At 44.0% G+C, this 23735-nt stretch overlaps 1 protein-coding gene across 2 annotated transcripts in view; it reads left to right on the forward strand.

Moving 5' to 3' along the window:
* Nucleotides 1–4923: 4923 nt before the first annotated feature.
* LOC144729564 (integrin beta-1-B-like) overlaps nucleotides 4924–23735 on the forward strand; it is a 34715-nt gene continuing 15903 nt past the window's right edge. Inside the window, exons 1-9 of one of the 2 annotated variants that reach the window (XM_078609915.1) lie at nucleotides 4924–4959; nucleotides 5909–5970; nucleotides 6532–6623; nucleotides 8219–8423; nucleotides 9514–9684; nucleotides 11204–11445; nucleotides 12522–12680; nucleotides 21784–21879; nucleotides 23163–23252. In XM_078609915.1, the coding sequence (XP_078466041.1) occupies nucleotides 5913–5970; nucleotides 6532–6623; nucleotides 8219–8423; nucleotides 9514–9684; nucleotides 11204–11445; nucleotides 12522–12680; nucleotides 21784–21879; nucleotides 23163–23252 (1113 nt within the window). In that variant the 5' untranslated portion in view covers nucleotides 4924–4959; nucleotides 5909–5912. The other variant, XM_078609905.1, reaches the window with a different exon arrangement.

The following is a 23735-nucleotide window of genomic DNA, read 5'->3' on the forward strand; positions in this document are numbered from 1 at the left end:
ATTACCACATGACCACTACGGTAGTCATTTGAACGAAAGAGGTATTAACATCGACGCTGATTTAGAGAAGAAGAATTTTAAGTTTACAGGAAACAGTCTCGCCGAAATTTGATCACAGTTGATTGTCGATAATTTTCCGACAGTGGCTGAATACATCGAGCCAACAGTCTGAGCTCCAGGATCTGAAACCTCTTGTCCAGAGATCAGAAATGGTACAACATCTACGTACGAACAAGCCAATACTTGACACCGATTGTAAAATACACTGACAACAAGTGCTGTTTGAAACCAAGAAGTTCCTATTTTAGTGTGGTAACAGAGATTTTTTCCTATCCTTTAAAAGTTGTTCAAACAAGCAAAGGTCTTAAAATTCCAGAACGGACACCAGACGGGGCATCTCATAGATTCCCATCTCTGTTTGCAGCACAAAGTTTGAAAGTGGATGACATCCTTTCTCGCTCTTCAAATCCTCATCGGTCGATTCCATATGACTTGTACTGTCCGTCAATACAATCCGTGCTTAGTGATAGGATTTGCAAGAAATGTCACACATACTTTGCCTTGTTAGTCATGCTGCGCAGCCACTCTGTAACACACAAGCAGGAATCAATTATTATTCTGCCCAGACGCATCAGGCCACAGAGAGTTGCTGCACGTCGGCAACGTGAACTAATGGTTGTAATCGCGAACGAAGAAAATGGAGAGAGCGCAGATTGGATAGACGAAGAAGAGCTTGATCTGAATGGAATATCCATTCCACAGGATGAAGAGATCTATGCTCTCCCTATTTATTCCATGAAGGAGCATTTTGCTGCTCCATGGGAGAATGGAGAAGCATACATTTGGTACATTTTTTAAATGATTGTTATTAAACATTTTGATTCTAGTGATTCTACCAGGGCTTTTCATTCTGTGGAATGAATATGTGATTGTTATAATTGTACTCTCCATTTTGCTTCGTTCTACTACAAAGTTTCAAGTATTTTTTTATAGTTATAATTACTTTTAATATTTGATCATTATAAGATAATTTCAATATAATATTCTGAACATCTGCAGTTTTAGTTAGACGATGAATATTTTTAAGTACATTTTATGCTAAATTTCAGCTTTCCAACGCCTCCTTTTTAATAAATGTTTTCTCCTACAACATCAGAGTACAGCGCCACATTAAATACGCACTACAATGACAATAGTTTAAAGTGATTTGAAACATGTTTTATTTTCAAAATGGAAATATGGTTTTGGGGGCGGGGCAGAGCTTTGTGACGTCATATTTGAAGTGGGTCTGACTTTTTGTGACGCCCTGTGACGAGGGGGGAAAGGGGTGGTCAAAAATCGGCCAAAATTGCGTGACGTCATTTATGGACGGCCCCTTTTTGGTACAAGAAAGCTGCGCCTACAGACTGTACTCTTGGTACAATTTGGAATACAGGAATACTCTTCTTATTCGTGGCCTATTACTCGTGACTCCAGCCGTATGGTCCACGAAAACTCCTGTATGGTAATCCACAGCCCTATGTTTCCTATTCGTGGATTTTCACTCCACAGATAACAAGAGTAAAATCACGATATTGCTCCCCGAGATATCACCACGGATATGAGTTCTGTGACCTATGAAGTGTATGGACAGAATAGTGCCAAGGTGTCTGCTCGTGACTCCAGCCGTATGGTCCACGAAAACTCCTGTATGGTAATCCACAGCCCTATTTTTCCTATTCGTGGATTTTCACTCCACAGATAACAAGAGTAAAATCACGATATTGCTCCCCGAGATATCACCACGGATATGAGTTATGTGACCTATGAAGTGTATGGACAGAATAGTGCCAAGGTGTCTGCAGTCGATGACATATTGGCCCACCACATTTTGTAATAATAAAGACCAAAGTAAATGCAATTATTTGTCATTGCGCCCTTATTAATTTTAACTTAATTTTTTACCTACGTGACTTTACCGAAATAACTAAGAGTATGAATCCTTGCAGTCACGAAAGCTTCAAATCTAGAATGAAATATAAAATATTGTACGACTGAATGTGCATGTTGCTGTATTACGTCTTGCTCCATGCTGTTCCCACCAGTGGCTGGCGCTCGTGAGTCATTGTTTTATTTAATGTTTACTGCAATACACGTATTCTTGTGGAACTCTCATACCGGTCAACCCATACGGTTTACCTACATTCTTGTACAGGGAAATTGAGTTTTCAGGTGCATACGGCATACAGCCGTTTCAATAGGGCTTTGTAGGAAGGGCACGGGATGGCCAGTAAGGTCTGAATTGGTCTGTAATAAGGTCGGCGCTGATAAGGGGTTAACAGGTATGAAGTCGTCAAAGAACAGATATTTAAATAGAATAGCAACAGGGAACATTACACACACATACTACCACAATTTCGAAAATAGGAACTACTGTATGTGTTAAGTGACACACTGACAAAATATTTGTAAACGTTTACAGGACAGACACATGATCTCATCTTTAATTGATATATTGCCCTGAATAAGGCGCTGAACAATTTTACAGGAAAAGGGTGTTATCAGATGAGACGAGTTAATGGTCGTACACGAACATGATGATGCGTGATATATAAATGATGACGAGAGTGACGATGAGTGGTTGATGATGAGTAATGATTAATGGGTAGGGAAGGTGGGTAGAGGAGCACGGTGCAATATAAACCAATGTTTTAATCTCCATACTCAAATATGCTCAACTGCCATAAATGCAGCTTTGGTTCCCCGTATTGAGTGCGTTGTGATCTGACCAACAATAGAATGAATACTCTTTGGTTCTACCTACGTGACTTTACCGAAAGAACCAAGAGTATGGATTCCTGCAGTCACGAAAGCTTCAAATCAATATAATGCATGCCTTTGCTTCAAATGCACATTGCGACGAATATTTTCCAAAATTACACGTAATTTAAGTTGAGAGACAGTTTCTTTATATTTCAAAACAAATAAAACAGTTATATTATAAACTTTGCAGATTTATACAAATGGAAAAATATATTATGGCTGTTTCTCCAATTATGCTTAGGTCAACTAAGCATTATTTTTCTCACGCTCAAGAGGAAATAAAATTTACATATTTGACCAAATGGCAGTTCCTGGAAGCAAACAAAATCACATTTGAAATGTAATTTCTGAAAACAAGCAGAAATGCTTACAAGTGATTTATTTACGTTTTTTTCTAAGGCGCAGCAGACCCAACAAACTAGCAAATGTAACAATTGTTGACTATTATACGTTGAGCCTCACATTGTCGGATGCAGGATGTATCGTCATGGAAATGAATTTTGTTATAAAATGTCCCATATGCACAGGTTTCAAGAGTGAGAATTGTATGTACAGTATACTAATACGTGTGTAGTGACATAGATCGGTCACTTAGCAGCATAGCGCTTGTTGCTGGCAGAGAAGGGGATGTGCAGTTACAACAGCCCTGACTGACAGCAGGTCACGTGGTAGACCAGAGAGAGGGATGTAGGGGAAAGGTTACAGAAGGGGCACGTGAGGGAAGCCCGGGAACCCGCTAGTAGGTTCTAGAAAGGGGGCGTGGCCGGGGCAAAGCGAGGCCATGCTGGGAGGATAAAAGGGCCCAGGCAGGAGCTCGGGGCTGTTGTTTGGAGTGGGATCCCATCGTGATGCTGGAGTCTTTGTCACCATCTACGTCTTAACCATCTTGGCGTCGTCAGTCTGGTAGTCTGCCAGCTGTCCTGACTGGGAGCTGTAGTTAATAAGTGTGAACTGTTAAGGCTGTTAATAAACAGAGTGCTTCCTACTCTTAGTGTCTCTTAGTCAGTCACTACACATGTACAAATTCCCTGCCGTTTGTTGATGATGTTCAACACAAGCCATGATCTGTGTATGAGCCCCGTATTATAGTCCTGATGGTATCACACTATATATATAACAAATTATGGATGGTAATCCTGGGCGGATTCCTGTCTGCCTGGATGCCATGCACGCAACTGCAGGCTGGCCGTGAAGGATTGCCAGTCACGTCCAAAGGACACGCGGGTTGTGATTCCGATTAAAAACAACAAAGTTACTCATGACAGAAGTTTCAAACAACGCATATGAAATGTGTTAATAAAAACATACCCTCTGTGCATACATAAAAAAACCCATCAGCGTTTCCTGAAGAAGTGCATTGTGGTCCTCTTGACTTCGTTCACCGTCAAAATAAATGCGAGCAAATTTGACCGATAACAGCAGCAGTGATGCAGAGATCGACAACCCTGGACGGGTTTCATACCCATTGCGGCTTATCAGCACAGAGTTGCTCACTGCTGCCACATCTGCCATTGGGGACTAGAGACAGATTGTGAAGTTCCTACATCCACACCATGAGGCTCATTCGCTTGGCTAATGCCAACAACAATCATATCTGTAAAGGAGGGATGGAGATGTGGGCGGTAGAGATATCAATAAGTTGTGTGTTCACAGTTAAAAGTATTAAATTAGTAAAAAGCACGACAGTATATGCTTTAAAATCAGTGTTGTGATTGTATCGGGCTGTGGGTGTAATGCAGAGGGAATTTACCATGGTGATTTTTTGGCCAAACAAGCCACTGCTTTAAAAAAAAGTGGCCTTTACTCGGGAAAGCATCACCAAATCTCGAGATGTATTTTTTCCCCCAAGCGTACCACATTGAAACGCTTGGCAAATTCCCTTTTGAGGAATGATTTTAATTTAATCGTAACGTCGGATAAATACGTTTTAAGTTAGAGTGCAAACCAATAAACAAACACTGCAAAATATGTCCACCATATTTCTGCCGTGCCCAAACACCGCACTTTCCTGTTGATAATGCATAGTATACCGCAATTTCTGTAGTGACGCAGACTTCCCGTTGCATGCTTTTTTTTGTTACAAAGTTGTTGCTCAGAAATTTCTTCCGCAATCCTGTGGTGCCTCATCGTGCCTCCGAGTCGTTCTGCCTCTTGCGAGTAAGCGGACACTTGTGGTGGTGTGTTACAAGTTGCCATTTTTCAAATCATCGTTCCTGCCAACCACTTGATTTTGTGTTGGCTGTGCCTCATACGGTAGTTCGTCGCAACGTTCAGAAACTTACGGCAAGGCGTTTAACCAAAGGTAGGTGTACCGAATTAACTTAATTAAGATTGTTTAAAACGCAGCAGTAAATGCATCTTTCGGAAATAGACATTTGGAGTGTTGTATTGCAATAATATTTCTCCTTTACATATTGTATAACTTGTTCACATTTTTTTGCCTTAAGAAATAAGCAATGTACATATTTTTGTTCCTTTAAATTGAAACTCTTAACTTCCTCTTATTTCAAATACGTATTGCAATATACTTTACAAATCCATTGTGATTAAAGCAGGAATAAGCTATGTACTCTGCACAACATATACAATTTACACACACTACTGAATTCGCATGCAAATCAAACATTCACTTTGAATTACGTTTGGCATGTTTCATATTATGGCTGTTGAAATGCACCTCCGATGAGCACGCTTGGGCTACGTACGGTGCGAAAAAAAAGTTCGACATACAATAACAGTTTAATAGAGTACATGTTCACACCTTTGTGAATTCCTAATTGGATGATGGTCTCCCTGCCAAGTACCGCCATTTATTATGGAACTAGTGTCGTGGCAAAACAGATGTATGTGGAACTTCTTTCGCACCGTCCGTAGCCAACCGTGCTAATCGGAGGTGCAGGGAAAGGACAGAATCAGAATTTGTATTTGTCCTGGAGAAATCCGATGAGCTAGTAAGAATTTTTTTTCTCACATATGTCCATATTGAACACATACGATGTTTGAACTAATTGTTTCAAGCATAACCTAATCCCTTACACCCATTTAAAAAAACACGTTTCAATTTCTTATGTATGTTTTTTTTATTTTTCACTTGGTTGACGACCAGGAGGATGTGGCTGCGGGTAGCTTGGGTGGCAGTACTGTGTCTGGCCAGTTCTGCAGATGCAAGTAAGTGGCACTTAAATTGTAAAACCAACGTTATATACTCCTGTACAATACGGTGCTTATTGTGTATTTGCGAGCCGTTTATATGTGGTTCTTCCTCTTTCGTATGGCTGCTGATGTAGACGCAGAGCAACAATAACAATTTCACATTCAGGTGGTCAAGCCAGATAATAACCGGAGTGATTCGCTGTGATGGTCTCCTTCGTATTTGTGGATCGGGCATTGCGTCGTTATATTTTGTACAGTCTGTTCTGTATGACCACAGTCACGCAATGGCGAGTTTTTATTTAGTTTCCTTTGATCCATCATGAATCCGCATCTGCCATGGTGTATGTCGATGTGGTTTGTACATATATGTGGAACGAAAGTGCAATGCTTGTAAGCACCAAAATACTATGTGAACTATTTACACAACCGCATATTCTGGAGGCTGCTATAGTGTGGGCGGATTATATTTAGAATTATTATAAATGTGACGTGCAATAATATTATGATTTACTTAATTTACACAATTGGATTATTTGTATTATTTACTGTTCTTGTTTGAATCACATGTGTGTGCAGATGTACCGGCAGGAAAATGTGTTCCCAAAAATGTGGTCACATGTAGTGATTGTCTCGCCAGTGGTGGATATTGTGCCTGGTGCAAGACACTGGTATGCATAACTCACAGAAACACTAATCCCATTCACTATTAACTGGTAACGGCACAAATATACAGTCGGCTGACGTTTTTTGAAAATGGCCCTTGTATTGAGAATAGAGACAGAGGGCAGAGGGATTGACTGACTTGTAACTGTAGTTCACATTTTTAAGAGCGTTGAATATGAACAGCTTTGAATTTACGTGAGCAGTTTTTTATTCGCGGACAGTGATTGCTGAACAAACTGTGAAATATATCGATACGTACATTTGTAGTGACGTATATTGCATCACCAAGTCACATGGCTGTTTGTCCATTGATCAGCGGCGGGCTGGTCCGTGTGGAGCATTGGGAGTGGTGCCCCACCTGAACGTTTTCTTTAAAAAAATATGCTTGTAAATTAAAAAGTATGTTTTCATATATATGAACAATTTAAAACCATGTTTAATTTTTAGCAAAGGAAGTGGTGAATAGAACGGGATGCTCAGTTTGTCTACTCCAATGAGTTGCTTATTTCCACAACCCCCACTGAGTGCCACATGTAAAATAAATATATATTACTGCATGAAAAAGGGGCACAGATAATTCCATCCCAGACCAATAAGGGGCCATCCATTGAGTAGGTACGCAAAAATCTGTCAAAAACTTAACCCCTCCCCCCCCCTCCCTGTACGCACGCGTACTTTTTACACCCCCACCCCCCACCTGCGTACGTACGCTTGACGCACCCCCGCCTCCGAATCCTATAAAACGGCCGATATTTAATCGACGCAGAAACGATCAAGGATTAATAATATTAACGTGTTTAAGCAAACAGATAGTCCACCGCTGGACTATCTAACTCACTTGAAGGCCAATGTAGACAAATCATTATCGAGGCTTCACCCCCTCCACCCATTTCCTATGCGTACGTACATTGTGAGTAGACCCCCCATACGCAAGCGTACGCATTTGGGTCAACCCCCCTCTCCCCTCCATGCGTACGTACTAAATGGAAGGCCCCTAAGAATCTGCCCATCCATTGTTAATTTCATACGGATAACCCCATGCAAATGGCCTCCTCCAATCCTCAACCCCCTCCTGCAGCTGAGGTGCCGGAACCACCACCCACTCACCAAAACATTTACCAAAAGCCACTGCCACTGACCTATCTCACTTAAATCTGGGTCCAATTTATGGTCACGAACAACATCAGACGCATGGAGTTCTCACCCGGTCAAACGCATAAATGTTTTATTTGCGGTATATGCACCCATCCTGGTTGTTTTCCTCGGTCACCTCAGCCTTAAACTAGTACGCAGTGCTGTGTATGAACATCAGCGCTGTGAGACTAAGAAAACCAAGTGCTGTAGCCACGTGGTTGCTAGCCTGTGTGCCGTGCCGACCTTAATCCTGTCTTAAAAGCATCAACATCATATTCCCCTAAGGTCTTTAAAGTTACACAAATTATATTTACGTAGCGAATACTGTATACCACTTCTAACCCTCCATGTTTCACAATATTTAGTAGAATAATTCCACCTTAATGTGGCCTAAAACCTTTTAGGGTACTACATAACTGTAAACTCTTATGGATATTGTATATTTATATTTTTTCGTTTTGGACAGAATTTTACTCGTGATGGCGAGCTGGATTCTGTGCGCTGTGCATCAGTGGAAGCTCTGAAGGCCCGGGGCTGTGAGGCGAATGATATCACGAACCCCAAGGGATCGTTTTCTGTATTACAAAATGAACCTCTCACAAGCACTGGTATGGAATCCAAGACGGTGGTGCAGCTGTCCCCACAGAAGGTGCACGTAAAGCTGAGACCAGGTGAGACATCAAAGCCTTGCCATAACAACCACCACAAAGGGAATCTCACTCGCACTCACAAAATAACCTTCCCATCTGCAACCCACGGAGTATTTTCTACTTTAATGCCAATCATCTCATGAGCCTCTCACAGTAAACGTGCACTGCTGACCCAACGTTCCACGTTTACTGCAGTCTTTACCTTCAACGGGTAGGAGTCTGGTGCTTCCTACGTTCACACACGAATGGCCGCTGATAACATTCGTGAAAATGATGTTAAAACTCTAGAAGAATCGTTGCAATGAAATTGTAACAAGCGTGACATTTGAAATACTCTCTGCCGTGGTGTGACTAAACCATCGAGGCAGTCATCATCGGCGCTCGTCACTTGCAAAACTGCAGCAAAATCCTGGTGGTACCCCTAACATTATAATGGTAATGAATTTTGATAAGTGGATAAACTCAGTAACCACAAACCACTCACCCGCCTTCATTGATATTATCTTCCACGATGTCCGCTATTTATTGAAAATATCACTCTTTGCCCATCTAAAATGTTCGATTATAATCTATTGTACTGTACGGTATATCTACAGCAGTCACCATGAAAAGTACCCGAGCCTTTGTGTGGACGAGAAAAAGTGAACCGGAAATTGAGTTCGTGTCCCAACTTGAGGGCCCTTTCTCCGTGGAGTTCTGTATTCTCTCCCCTTGTCCAGCATGGGTTCCCTCTGGATTCTCTAGTTCCCACCCCCCCCCCCCCCCCTCATAGCCAAACAAAAAAAACACATACCCTTACAATGTAACTGGTATTGGCCAAACATCCCAATGCTGAAAAATAACCTGCGAATTACTCAATTGGGATTGCACACGGCATCAGCAACATGAACCCCAACTGAGATAACTTGGCAGGACCCTCCTATGACTGGACATCAGCGAAAAATAGCTTTATAGCTCATCGGATTCCTCCAAGGAAAAATAAAGATTCTGAGAGGTGTTCGCTAAAAAAAAGAGTCTTGAGACACAGTGAGTCTCTCCTGAGTTAACAAGTGTAACAACAATAATAATCCGTATTCATGCAGAGGGTCACGACTTGCTGTTCCTTGCGCAGGCATTCCCACGAAGTTTGATATTAAGTTCAAACGTGCAGAAGGATATCCCATTGATCTGTACTACCTCATGGACCTGTCGTACTCCATGAATGACGATCTCGAGAACGTGAAGAAGCTGGGGAGTCAACTGCTGCAGTCTTTGGGGAAAATTACGAAAGGCGTCAAAATAGGTACGTGTGTGTATGTGTGCACTGTGAGTTTAACTTCTTTCGCGCCATACGTAACCATACCGTGCTAATCGGAGGTGCAGGATACAAAAATTAGGTGCATCGCGCACCCCCACACTTTACCATGTGGTGTGCGAGTTGTAGGGTTAATGTTGAGTTGAATATATATTTTTTACAAAACGCTTTCAACTGTATGTTTGCAAGAATGTTTTCGTCAAAAGTCGATCGGAAAACTAAATCGCATTTTAATTTACAAGCCTTTTGCCTACGTTAACAAATTCACAAAGGTTTGTATTGAATAAGGACACGTGTGTTTATTTATTCACTGCATGAATTGATTTACTGAGTAACACAGTGGAAAATAGTCTAATAATATAGTAATTACTTTTAAAAATCTAAAAGGCTTTTGTACATTGATAATACAGGGAAACTCCATTGTTATCGTCTCTCTTTAGCGTTTTCCAACTTCTGTTATCTGTTTTAGCTCCAAAAATATCACCATGACCACAATGTAAAATTTCCCTGGAAGAGCTCTACCCCAAATATATTGCTACACATATAAATAATTCCATCTCCATCACATACTATATATATTTTAAATACAGTACCTGTTCCATCTCTTTTCTATGCTCGGGATGTTTTCCAAACATTAGTGTTTGTTGCGACATGAATCGTGACCTGTAGCGATGTACTGAATCCTTGCATTGCCTCCACTTCTCTCTCTCTCTCTGACACTCCATGTACCTCCCTGCTGTGTCCCCTCTTCTCTCTCTCTCTGACACTCCATGTACCTCGCTGCTGTGACCCCTCTTCTCTCTCTCTGCTACTCCATGTACCTCCCTGCTGTGTCCCCTCTTCTCTCTCTGCTACTCCATGTATCTGTGCCCACCTCTCACTCCACATATGTCCAGTGGTCTGTGTGTGCCGCTCCCATTTCAATCATTGTCCCCACACTGTCCTTGTGTCCACTTTTTCACCACGTCGTCCCACACGCGGTAATGGCACGGACACCATCTGAAGTGGGCTATAAACGCTCTCTAATGAGATCCGATGAAATTTCTCATTCCTACGTAAACATTACTCTTAATACTCCACTGCTCCCCAAGGTCGATGTTCTGAGTTATTGTAAGTTCCAAAGCTCCAAGGGCAATAGTGACGTTACATCTTTTATTGCACCTACTCATACATCACGGACCTCAATATTTTAAAAGGTACAGAGAGCAGTCACTTTGGACTAATATTACAATTTTCAGAGATTCGCTTATTTTTGTTTCCACAAGGATTATGTCTAGTGTTCTGGTCACTCTTTGTGTCACTTAAAAAAAAGATTTCCAATAATGCTTCACACCAAGCAATAAAATGTCACACTTGCTCTGACTAAATTGACCTGCATTTTCTAGTGTCTCTAGCAGCCAAGAGCCATATAGTCCAATAAAATGTTGTACACATTTACATATGTTTTCCTGTTTACAATGTTTAAATGAATAACCAATTGCATGTGGTTTGCGATCTTCACACCCAGGATTTGGAGCATTTGTGGATAAAACGGTGCTGCCATATGTCAGCACCAGCCCTGAGCATTTGGAGCACCCGTGTACGGAGAAGAATGTACGCTGCAGTCGGCCATTTGCCTACAAGCATGTGCTGACTCTTACTGACAAATCTGACATTTTTGAAAAAAAGGTCGGAGACCAGATCATCTCTGGTAATCTGGACACGCCAGAGGGAGGATTTGATGCAATGCTCCAGGCAGCTGTGTGTGGGGTAAGAGAGTGCAATGATGGGGAGCAATTGGGAATAGCCTTTCGTGAAACTCAACTGCAAGCCACATTTCACTGGCTTTAATAAAACAAATATTGTGTTTTAATTGTGTAAAACAACAATTAAACAACAATACAACATTGGTCTTGAATCCATACAGTTACATTTAAAATCATGGCTGCTTTTTGGTTACAACTCGGTAGAAAGTATTCCAACTTGATTTGGCGCTTTTGTGACTGCAGGAATTACCCTTTGGTTCTTTCGGTAAAGTCACGTAGAAAGAGAAAATAATAATAAAGTGAATAATGAATGTATTATTCTCTCTTTCTACGTGACTTTACCGAAATAACCAAAAAGAAAGTATTCCATCATTCTATAAAATTTTGGGCTCAAGGAAATTTATTCCAAAGTCTAATCTCACATTTTTAGTTATCATAGCCAACAGCTATCAAATACGATGGCTATTGGCTGGAACTTGTGCCCAGTTTTCATCACAATGAGAGTCTTTGCCATTTTCTTTTTCAAAATTACATTATTTGTACTTTATTGCAATCGCAAATTATTGTTCTTTTCCTTGTAGATTATATTCACATATCTTGAGTAAATACCCTTTTTGATTCAGAAAATATGTATGGACATTCTAGCACTTTCCTAAAGTGATAATGTTCAAACGAATCATGCATGCCGTTTGAAGTTAATTCTTATCTTTGGGGTCAAATTTAGATTTACACCAAAGAATTGACATTCTAAATGCAGCATATGGCAACAAATATTTGTTTTCAGATGAGGGATTTGTTACATCAATGAATCAAAAGCAAAGCTTAATATTGTATATTTGAACAATTGACCAGGATCTTTTTGCCAAATTTAATTCATTTTAAAATACTTAAATGTACAATTGGCCTAAATTAATCAGTGTGTTGTGTTGGTCGTTTAACGTGTAACACATAACTTGAGAGAGATTAGACGTTTGTGTGAGATGTAAAATTGTAAATAGTTAACATGAGAATATCCCTGGACGTCTCCAAATGCAGCGAGACCCAATCAAATGTTGCTAATCCACTCTTGATGATTCACAGGACAAAATCGGATGGAGAAACAACACAAGACTGCTGGTGTTCACGTCGGATGCTGGATTCCACTTTGCTGGAGATGGCAAACTGGCTGGGATTGTCACTCCCAATGATGGCAATTGCCATCTGGATCCCGATGGAGAATATAAAGACAATATCCATTACGTGAGTAGAACAGATGAAGACAATTGGTGGCTACAGAAGGAAGGAATCTAGCCTGGGTCATTCACATGATCTCATTCATGTCATCAATTTGGGGTCGGCAGTGGTAACCCTTGTGCCTCACAGCAAAAAGGACCTGGATTCGATTACCGACTCGGTTGGCTCTCTGTGTGGAGTCTGCATGCTAACTCTTCCTGCTCTGCATGGGTTCCTCATGGTTCTCCGGTTTCCTCCTATAGCAAAAATAAACACTCAGTGTAACTGGTATTGGCCAAACATCCCAATACTGAAAAATTGCCTGCACATTACTCAATTGGAATTACACAGCAGCAACAGCAATATCGCCCCTGACTGTAAACACTCGGCAGGACCCTCTTGAAGAAGAGTTGAGACTCAGTATAGCATTCCTGGGTAATTCACGCACCACCGCTTCATCTGCCCAAGGATAAAGATCCCCCCCCCATATTCTCAACATACTGTAGGGGCAAGTGCTGTTAGTGAGCACCTATGAAGGCCGGCACAGCACACGCCGAGGTGGGTGGCCAGCACCACGCCCGGGGGCCGCCTTTGTCTTCCTCGTGGTGATGTTTACACATCGCATCAGGTACTCATTTGAGGCTGAGTCGACCTAGGGAAGGCCCGGGACCGATTCAGATAATCGTCACCGGTGTTGGCCGTGAATGGGAATCGAACTCGGGTGGCCGGGTTCGTAGCGCAGCGTGTTCACCGGTGCGCCACCGCTCCACCTGCCCACACACCCCGCCACACACCAGAGGGTAAGTGCCCGACATCACTGCTGAGTCGTCGATGCACATACGGCCCACTTACCTGGGTACTCGTTTGTGTTGGGGGGGGGGGCATCTGTGCCATGCCAACCTACCACACGGTACTTATCTCTTTTCCCAACATTGTACAGCACACTCATAACAATGTCTGAATTGTGAGCGAGCGCTACATAATAATGTATACTAATAAAACACAAGACATACATCAATAACACCGCCTTAAAATAAAAAAATATATAAAATACGACGTCATACTGTACGTGTTGCCTATTATATATATTTTGCCTTTAAAGGAAATGTTATTGGCGAATGTGTTGAGTGTTTATTATTTGTACTTATGCGTCACTACCAACGCAGCATTATTACCGAATGATTTGTTTAATACAGAAAAATCTGTGCTCTTTCGTTCAAAAAACCCCAGCCCAGCCCTATATTAGAATGGTAGTGAAACATTAACTTCTAGATCGGGTGTAGATTCACTTCACCCTCCTTTCACGAACAAATACAATGAGTATCTCACTCAGTTGAAAGACAACTCAGTGTTCTAAGTATCTCGGCCTCGCCGTGCGCTGCGTTGCACCGCTAGTCGAGTAGATAACCATGTGTTCAATAAACCCTCGGAGCCAGGATGACCGTCCAACTCCGATCGTCATTTATTGATTGTAACAGGTAAAACTGGTGAGAAAACACAGATACAGCATCTGTTATAATTCGGAAACACCCACACAATGAACACCACAGCATCAGAACATTGTCTCAGATAACAATAGATCCTGGAAGGACCAGGCCCCCACATTACCCCTGAACAACTAGACAAAGGCACAAGCTGGTGCGTTGCATACAGGCACATAGTGTATTCATCCCACTGCACCCCAAATGTACAGCATTACACTTAACACTAAACTGTGGATGAGATACTTCGTCATCACTCTCAGGATCGCAACATAGGCACAAGTCTGACTCGACCTACTAAATCACAAGTAACATCCACAATAAGGAAAGTCACAGGCTTCGTTACTAACTAGGCCTCGTATTTACTACAACAACTTAACGGCACCATAAAGGCATTTACATTGCTATAACGGTCATTCCAACATTACAACAGCATTTCCAATATTATAGGAATATAAACAACTTACAGATAATGCTTCTTAAACTCCCACAATGGACAAGTGCGGCTGTGGTCTCACTGAGATGCGATGCGTGCCGCCATCTTGACTTATCTGTGTAATGGCTGACGCCCGCGTGGTACAGTGGAAATCTAACATCGTCACTTCCTGGTCACGTGACCAACATTAGCCTCAAAAAACAGGAACTTCCTGTGAACGTACGCTCCCCATCTGCCGTGAGGCAAGACACTCCCCGTCTGGTATCTAGGAGATACCACCATTTATTTCCTATCTCATAAACAAGTGTATAACAACTTCAACGGGTCGACTTATTTGTCCATATCTTTGCGAGAGAGAAGTAGTACTATCTCGACTATGGGCCTGATGAAAGTTCTTGCGACTCCTTGCTTCGCAATCATAACCTCGACCTTTCGAACTTTTCCATCAGCACTTGGAATCGACTTGAGGATGCGGCCCATTGGCCACTCATTCCGTTTGGCTTGGTTGTCCTTCAGTAGGACGAGGTCGCCTGCTTGGATGTCTGGTCTATTAGACTGCCACTTGTTGCGCACTTGGAGTGTCGTAAGGTACTCGTTTTTCCAGCGACGCCAGAACGTGTTCGCGAAGCTCTGCACTTGTCTCCATTGACGTCTGTAGAGGTCTGCAGTGCTGGCCTCCTCGGTAGGTGCTGTGAGCACATCTGTCTTCTGGGTAAGAAGTGTAGCAGGAGTCAAGATGAATGGTGACTCCGGGTCGGTTGAGACGGGGATCAGGGGTCTTGAGTTAATTATGGCTGAGACCTCGGCCATGAGAGTGGTCAAGACCTCGTGAGAGAGCCGTGTGGACCCGACATCACATAGCATGGAGTCGAGAATGCGTCGAGCAATCCCGATCATGCGTTCCCAAGCTCCACCCATGTGCGAAGAGTGGGGAGGATTGAAGATCCATGTGCAGCCTTGGTCACTAAGGTATTTCCTGACATAATAATCTTCGACATTCTCCGTATTGATCTTAAGCTCTTTACATGCTCCTATGAAATTGGTTCCACAATCAGAACGGAGTTGCTTGGCTGGCCCTCTGATGGCGAAGAACCTCCGGAGTGCATTTATAAAGCTCGAAGAGTCCATGGACTCGATGACTTCGATGTGCACTGCTCGTGTACTCATACAGGTGAACAGCACTGCCCAACGTTTGCTGTTCGCGAGCCCTCCTCTGGTGCGGCGGGAGATGACTGTCCACGGTCCGAACACGTCAATCCCTACAGAGGTGAAGGGAGGTTCCACACTGAGTCGATTGGCTGGGAGGTCTGCCATTTTCTGTTCTTCCTGTTTTCCACGTAGCTTGCGACACCGGATACACTTGTGGATTGTGCTGGCGATGCACCTCTTTGCTCCAACGATCCACAGCCCTGCAGATCGGATTGCTCCTTCTGTGAAGTGCCGACCTTGGTGCTTGACCTTCTCGTGGTAGTGGCGCACGAGTAAGATTGCGATGTGGCTCTGGCTTGGGATTATGAGAGGGTTTCGTTCATTCTCATCTAATTTTGCATTCCCTAGCCGACCACCGATCCTGAGCAAGTCGTCTTTGTCCATCCTGGGGTTTAGCTTCCTGAGGGTGCTGACCCTAGGAAGGTCTTCTCCCTTGTTGGACTCGGGCTCTAAGAGTCCAAAGGTCTCCTTGGTAGTACATGGGCCAACGTCACGTCGTAACAGGAACGCTGGACCCGTCAGCCAGATGGTTTGATTCAGCAGAGATGCAGGGACGGACCTAGTTGCGAGATCTGCTGGATTCTGGTCAGTTGGAACGTAATTCCATTGCTCCGGCTGCGTCGATCTCCTGATGCGCTCCACCCGGTTGCTGATGTAGGTGTAGAACCTTCTGGTTTGGTTGTTTATGTAGCCTAGTACGACCTTACTGTCCGTGTAGAACTTGACCGCGTCCAGTTTAACGTCAAATTCGTCTAAGATCAGTTCCGCCACCTCTGTAGCAAGAATGGCTCCACACAGCTCGAGCCTTGAGATGGTATGTTCCGGTTGTGGGGCCTTGCCGTGGAACTCCTTCCAGAATTCCCACTCGGATGATAGCTCCGAGTCGAGGAACGGAGAGGCCACGGTCACAGCGACCACCGCCACGACCACCAGCAGAGCGACGAGCAGCGGCTTCACCTTAGTCTTCTTCCCGTCAGTCAGGACTGGCTTGGAGAAACGTGGAGGAACAAACTCCAACGAAGATGGTGGATGCACAAGCGAAGTCATGGTGGTTTCTTCGTAAGTCTGCACGGTACAGCCTTGACTTCTCTCGCCGAGTTCCTCTTTCAGCGTGAAGTGGTTGGGGCACGGTTTGAAGAGCGACGTGCGTCCATTCGTGAGCACACTCGTTCTGAATGTGCTAATGTGGTTTGGTTTGTGTATTCCCTTCAGACAAACGTCACCTACGATGACCCATCCTAGGTCGAGTCTCTGGGCATAGGGAGCGTCGTGAGGTCCATTGGTCCATTGCGTTGGTTACGAACCTTGTGGACTCTCAGCATGTCCCTGCCGAGCAGAAGTAAAATCTGTGCCGCGTGATCCAATGGCGGGATGAACTCTGCTATGGGTTTCAGGTGTGGGTGGTGATGTGCAACTTCGGGCGTGGGAATCTCACTCCTGTCGTCCGGTATCTCGTTGCACTCTGTCACCGTAGGAAGGGCTAGCTTCATGGTGCTATCTATGGTTTCCACCATGAGGCCGCTCGCTCTTCTTCCCGCTGTCTCCATCAGTCCTGAGCATGTTCTGAGCGTGTATGGAAAGAAATTCCCACCTACACTTAGCTGATCAAAGAACTCTGACCTTGCCAAAAACCTGTTGCTCTGGTCGTCCATTATGGCGTACATCCTTACTGCCCTTTCAGGATGTCCTTTGGGATAGACTCGGGCGAGGCATATCTTTGAGCAAGATCTTCCTTTGAAGCCTTCTCCACAGACTTCTGTGCATTTGGTTGTGATTGACGAAGTGAGTGCGGTGGTCTCGCCTTGCTCCCCGCCGTGCTCTGCTTCGGGATCGGAAGCCTTAGTGCTACTGGGTTTCGAGTAAAATGTGTGCAGAGCAGTTGCGTGTTTGTCGCTGCCACATTCCTCGCACTTGATATCTGCCTTGCAATTCCTTGCAAGGTGGTTAGTAGAAGCACAGCATTTGAAGCACACTCCAAATTCTTTCAGCATGTTCTTCCGCTCTTCCAATGGCTTCTTCCTGAACTCACGGCATTTCTGGAGGGAGTGAGGTTTATCATGCAATGGGCATTGCTTCTCTGGATCCTCTATCTTTTTCTTTGTGGTGGTTGCCTGGACGGAGTTTGTGAATGTCGCAGGAGAGACCTCAGTCTTGTGTACGGAAATTGGCACTCTCGCTGTTCCTCGTTTCGCCGTTGTCCTTTCCATTTTTGGGAGATCTGGACTGGAAATCCCCGTGGTGCCAAACATGAAACTCGGGTCATTTCTAGTCTTAGCCAGGTTGCGGATAAACTTTGAGAAAAAAGAGAATGGGGGGAATGCAACCTGATGCTCTGACTTGTATCTTGAACCCGCTGTTCTCCATTTTTCCTGCACGTCAAATGGCAATTTCTCTACGATGGGGTTCACGCCATGGTAGGTATTCAAGAAAATGAGACCTGGTAAGTAGGGATCAGCCTGGGCTGATTCAAGCTCCATCAAAAGATCTCCAAGCTCCCGTAACCTTTTATTGTCTCGACCAGAGATTTTTGGAAAGTTCTGCAACTTCTTGAAGAGAGCCTTCTCAATGGTTTCTGGGCTACCATAGCACTCCTCGAGCCTCTCCCACACCGCATGCAGGCTTGAGGCGGGGTCGTCAATGTTTTGCTGACCGGATCCTCTTTGCGTACTCTGCAGATTCATTTCCTAACCATTTCACCAACAGGTTGAGTTCTTCACTTGCAGAGATGTCTGCATTTCGGATTGCATTCCTGAAGGTAGATCTCCAGGCTCGATAGTTCTCAGAGTGGTCATCAAACTTAACGAGTCCTGTGTTGATTAGTTCGCGGTGAGCCAGGTACCTAGCAAAGTCTCCTAGTCCTGCTGATCCAGGGTGTGTCCATACTGGCGCTTGTTAGGCGGCATTATTGGCTGTATTGCCTAGCATGCCGTCATTTGCAATGGCGTTGGACTGTGGGCCCAAAGGGTTTCGATCACGTTGGTTGGATCCCCTTAGGTGCTGTCTGGAATGTGGGTCTGACTTGGTGCATCCACGTCTGACCCCACGTGCGCGACGCTGAGTTGGCGACTAACTGCCAGGGCAGGATATGCATTTCCACCATTCCTGTAGACAGCATTCATGTTCATTCGGTGTGGAGATGGCGATGCCTGAATGTCCACCCTTTGTTCAGTATGGTTTGGTGGAGGAGCATTGATGCATTGTTCAGACCAGTCCAAAATATTTTTTCTGGTGAGTTGATCACGGTCCTTGACAGGTATCTGAGTGCCAAACTCACTCCAATTCTCGTCCTTATCCAGGTTGGCTGCTGCCTCGAGCACCTCTGCCTGGGCCATTGCAGCAGCTGCTTCCCTTTTGAGTTGTAGGGTGCTTAACTTAGCATCCAGCTCAATGTTCTTCCGCGTGGCGGTAGCCACTAATATACTCTCTTGCTCTCGTGCGGCAGCAGTTGCTAATATACTTTCTTGCTCTGCTTTCCTCCGTGCGGCAGCAGTTGCTAATATACTTTCTTGCTCTGCAAGCTCTGCTTTCCTCCGTGCGGCAGCAGTTGCTATGCTTGCTTCTTCTTGTATGTGGGCCTTTTCAATTAGCATGGCTTCCTCTTCAGCCATGTAGGCAATACGGGCGTTTGCTGCTTCTGCTGCTGCGCGTGCCTGAGCTGCTGCCATACTAGTAGATGATGTCTTTGAGTGTGCTGAGGCTTTAGATTTTGTGGTGGACCTGGATGAGACAGAGTGCTGAGATCGTGTCTCTCTTAAGCCCTCCACACGGTCCATTGCATCTTGTATCACTGCCTGCACATTATCATCGAGCAGTTCGAGGAAGTGCTCTTGTCTGCGCACTCCCTCAATGCCCTCATCTGTTTTCACCTTCATCAGGAGCGAGATGTATTTATTTGCCAGGAGCTTGTAGCTTGAGCTGCTCACATTCACTCGCAGGATGGCCCGCTGAATTGAGGCCACTGTGTCTGAGGCATTTGAAGCTTCAGATGAATCTGCTTCAACCCGGTTCCATGCCCGTTGTATCCTGGCATCAAGGTCCTGTTTCTCAGCCTCATAGCTTTCCAAGGCCCGTTGCGTCAACCTGACCTCCCTCTGGGGCCTTGAACTCCCTTGGTCCTCTTGAGGCAGGATGGGAGATCCTGGATTGCTTGGTTCACCTTCTTCAGCATCTCTCCCTGCTGAACTGTGGCTTTCCATGCTGCGATGCTTGCAGCACGATTTTAATGTAGACTCGTTGCAGAGCTCCTTGCTTGTTGCAGGCTGACTGCAGGGCTGGCTGCAGAGCTGGCTGCAGAGTTGACTGCAGGGCTGGCTGCAGAGCTGGCTGCAGGGCTGGCTGCAGGGCTGGCTGCAGAGCTGGCTGCAGAGCTGACTGCAGAGCTGGCTGCAGGGCTGGCTGCAGAGCTGGTTGCAGGGCTGGCTGCAGAGCTGGCTGCAGGGCTGGCTGCAGAGCTGCCTGCAGAGCTGACTGCAGAGCTGGCTGCAGAGCTGGCTGCAGGGCTGGCTGCAGAGCTGGCTGCAGGGCTGGCTGCAGAGCTGGCTGCAGAGCTGGCTGCAGAGCTGACTGCAGAGCTGGCTGCAGGGCTGTGCAGAGCTGGCTGCAGAGCTGGCTGCAGGACTTCTTGGGAGCTTTAAGAAGAGTATCTTTTTACTATCTCGACCTCGCCGTGCGCTGCGTTGCACCGCTAGTCGAGTAGATAACCATGTGTTCAATAAACCCTCGGAGCCAGGATGACCGTCCAACTCCGATCGTCATTTATTGATTGTAACAGGTAAAACTGGTGAGAAAACACAGATACAGCATCTGTTATAATTCGGAAACACCCACACAATGAACACCACAGCATCAGAACATTGTCTCAGATAACAATAGATCCTGGAAGGACCAGGCCCCCACATTACCCCTGAACAACTAGACAAAGGCACAAGCTGGTGCGTTGCATACAGGCACATAGTGTATTCATCCCACTGCACCCCAAATGTACAGCATTACACTTAACACTAAACTGTGGATAAGATACTTCGTCATCACTCTCAGGATCGCAACATAGGCACAAGTCTGACTCGACCTACTAAATCACAAGTAACATCCACAATAAGGAAAGTCACAGGCTTCGTTACTAACTAGGCCTCGTATTTACTACAACAACTTAACGGCACCATAAAGGCATTTACATTGCTATAACGGTCATTCCAACATTACAACAGCATTTCCAATATTATAGGAATATAAACAACTTACAGATAATGCTTCTTAAGCTCCCACAATGGACAAGTGCGGCTGTGGTCTCACTGAGATGCGATGCGTGCCGCCATCTTGACTTATCTGTGTAATGGCTGACGCCCGCGTGGTACAGTGGAAATCTAACATCGTCACTTCCTGGTCACGTGACCAACATTAGCATAAAAAAACAGGAACTTCCTGTGAACGTACGCTCCCCATCTGCCGTGAGGCAAGACACTAAGGCTGCCAATAGTTGCACTCACACGCGCATTTAAGCAGAGGGACACTTTGACCTGACCGCTGATTCAACGAAAGCGTTCTCCTGCTTTCAATAGACACACAATCACACACCAAATCTATCACTATGCCATATACTGTATAGAATCATAATGTGCTGTATTTCGGATAAAGGCATATGTGGATTCTGATTAAAAGCTTTCGTGACTACACTGATTCATATTCTTGGTTCTTTCGGTAAAGTCACGTAGAAGAGAAAAAATCAAATGATAAAAATATTTAACAATCAAATTCTCACGACGTTTCGACTGCAACACAAGCAATCATCATCATTCGAAACATCGTGAGAATTTAATTGTTTTATATTTTTATTATTTTATTATTTCCCTTATACGTGACTTTACCGAAAGAACCAAGAATATATATGTGGATTCCTTAAATCTACATTTTTTAGAATGTGTGCAGATATATATTGTCATACGATGTGCAAACATTTAACTCAAAATAAGACACGTAATGCCCTGTTTGTGTTTTCCCTGTGCAGGATTATCCCTCCATTGGGCAGCTGGCTCAGAAATTATCAGAGAATAATATTCAGCCGATCTTTGCCGTAACAAAAAGTGTGGTGAACATCTATCGGGTGAGTGGACTCACAAATTTGAGTTTTACATTTGGAATCTAGTGTTGCATTTCTTCCGTCTTGTTAAATCACTAATCTGTCAATAGCCATCTCCGTATTACGTTCTTGTGAGTTATACCTAATTGCATACAGCCAATAGCATCTCAAATCTATAATATGTTTTGGATATTCTTAGATCATTATATCATCCCTGGTTTGGTGCGATCATAGATCACTGTGCATTGCTCTAATGTGTGCTATCTCGTCCAGCAAATAAATCTCCCTAATTCAGTTGACTTATATTAATGTCGTGTGATGTCTTGTAGATTTTTCTCTGATGAATGTGCACCTCCCTTTGTAAAGGATGAAAAAAAAACTTGCTTCAAATCCATTCACTCGTGTGTAGTATTCATCTTTGTAGTAAATCTCAATTAAAAACAGCGGATCTGAGATCGCCAAACAAGAAAAGTTTCACCACTGCCTGTCAGACCCACAACAATTCACAAAGCAGCTTATATTTTTCACACATCTCTCCTGGATTATACCTAAACATACAGCATTTGAGATTAATCGGTTCAGCGATCGGATGGTATGTGTGTATGTTGAACTTATTTTTCACCGCACGTAGCTAACCATGCTTATCAGAGGTGCGGGGGAAGGACAAGAAATCTAAACACAATAAGCAGTTTTAAAGAAATTAGTTTTAAATTTAGATTTAAATGCGCAATGCTCCAGTGGCTTCCTAATATCTAAAGGAAGAGCGTTCCAGATGGCCGCAGAAGCGCATCTGAAAGCTCGCGATGCAGTGGCCATCTTTGTTTGATGGTTAGCCAAAAGCTGCTGTGAGGATGACCGGAGTTTGCGTGATAGTGACCACTATGCATGTCAGTTGGGCGTAGGTGGCTCCGGGGTTGAGCTACGTGATGGACAGCAGAAGGCAGTGCAGCAAAATCCGATGTTGTACTGTACTTCGATGCTCCTGTGTCTATGCTCCTGGCCTTCACCAACCCTCACTAACCAGAGTAGTAAATTATGGTCAAATAACACCCATGACTTTCGTGGCGAGGGGTGCCCTCATCTAGTAGTGGATTGAGAAACGTTACGTACATGTATATTCACTTCCATGAAACAAATTTTGTAGGTTACTTTTACATTTTATAAAATCATTGGAAAAATGTAACATTTAATGCAGGAAAATAGTCCACAAGTCCACACAGCTTCATCAACATAAAAACAAAGCCCTTCCACTTTTAAATGTCAATTTAAATGCAAACTGCGTGTATAAAGACATGTGTGCTCTGCAGGAACTCAGCCAACTCATTCCCAAGTCAGCTGTCGGGGAGCTCTCCGGAGATTCAAGTAATGTTATACAGCTCATCACTTCGGCTTACAACGTATGGTTTGCTACAATTACACTTTACAATGTACCGAAACGTTGAATACATTTGGCACGTATATATTCCAATCACGTATGACCTTCAACCTCCAGCTGTGATACATCTCATACATCTGCCACTTACTTGACCCATTCGCTGCTGAGACCTTATCCATGCATAACATCACCTCTTGCCTTGACAACTGCAATTATTTTCTCTGTGGAATCTCCAAATCCCTCTTCTACAAGCAATCCAGAACGCCGCTGCAAGACTTCTCACCAGCATTCACAAACCCGGCATCACCCCAATGGAAAAATCTATCCGCTGTCTCCGAACACAATCCCTCACCATAGTAATAGGTTTTTACCCTTTCAACTGGTACAAAAACTGACACCTTTATACAAGGCATCATGTTTGCAATAACCACAACACAAGCAGTCCAAATGCAAACAAAAAGAAACAACTCTGATGATGATAATGATATGCACTGTCATTGAAGTT

Source organism: Lampetra planeri, chromosome 2 (genome assembly GCF_965212315.1).
Source record: "Lampetra planeri chromosome 2, kcLamPlan1.2.h2, whole genome shotgun sequence".
NCBI classification, from domain to species: Eukaryota; Metazoa; Chordata; class Hyperoartia; order Petromyzontiformes; family Petromyzontidae; genus Lampetra; species Lampetra planeri.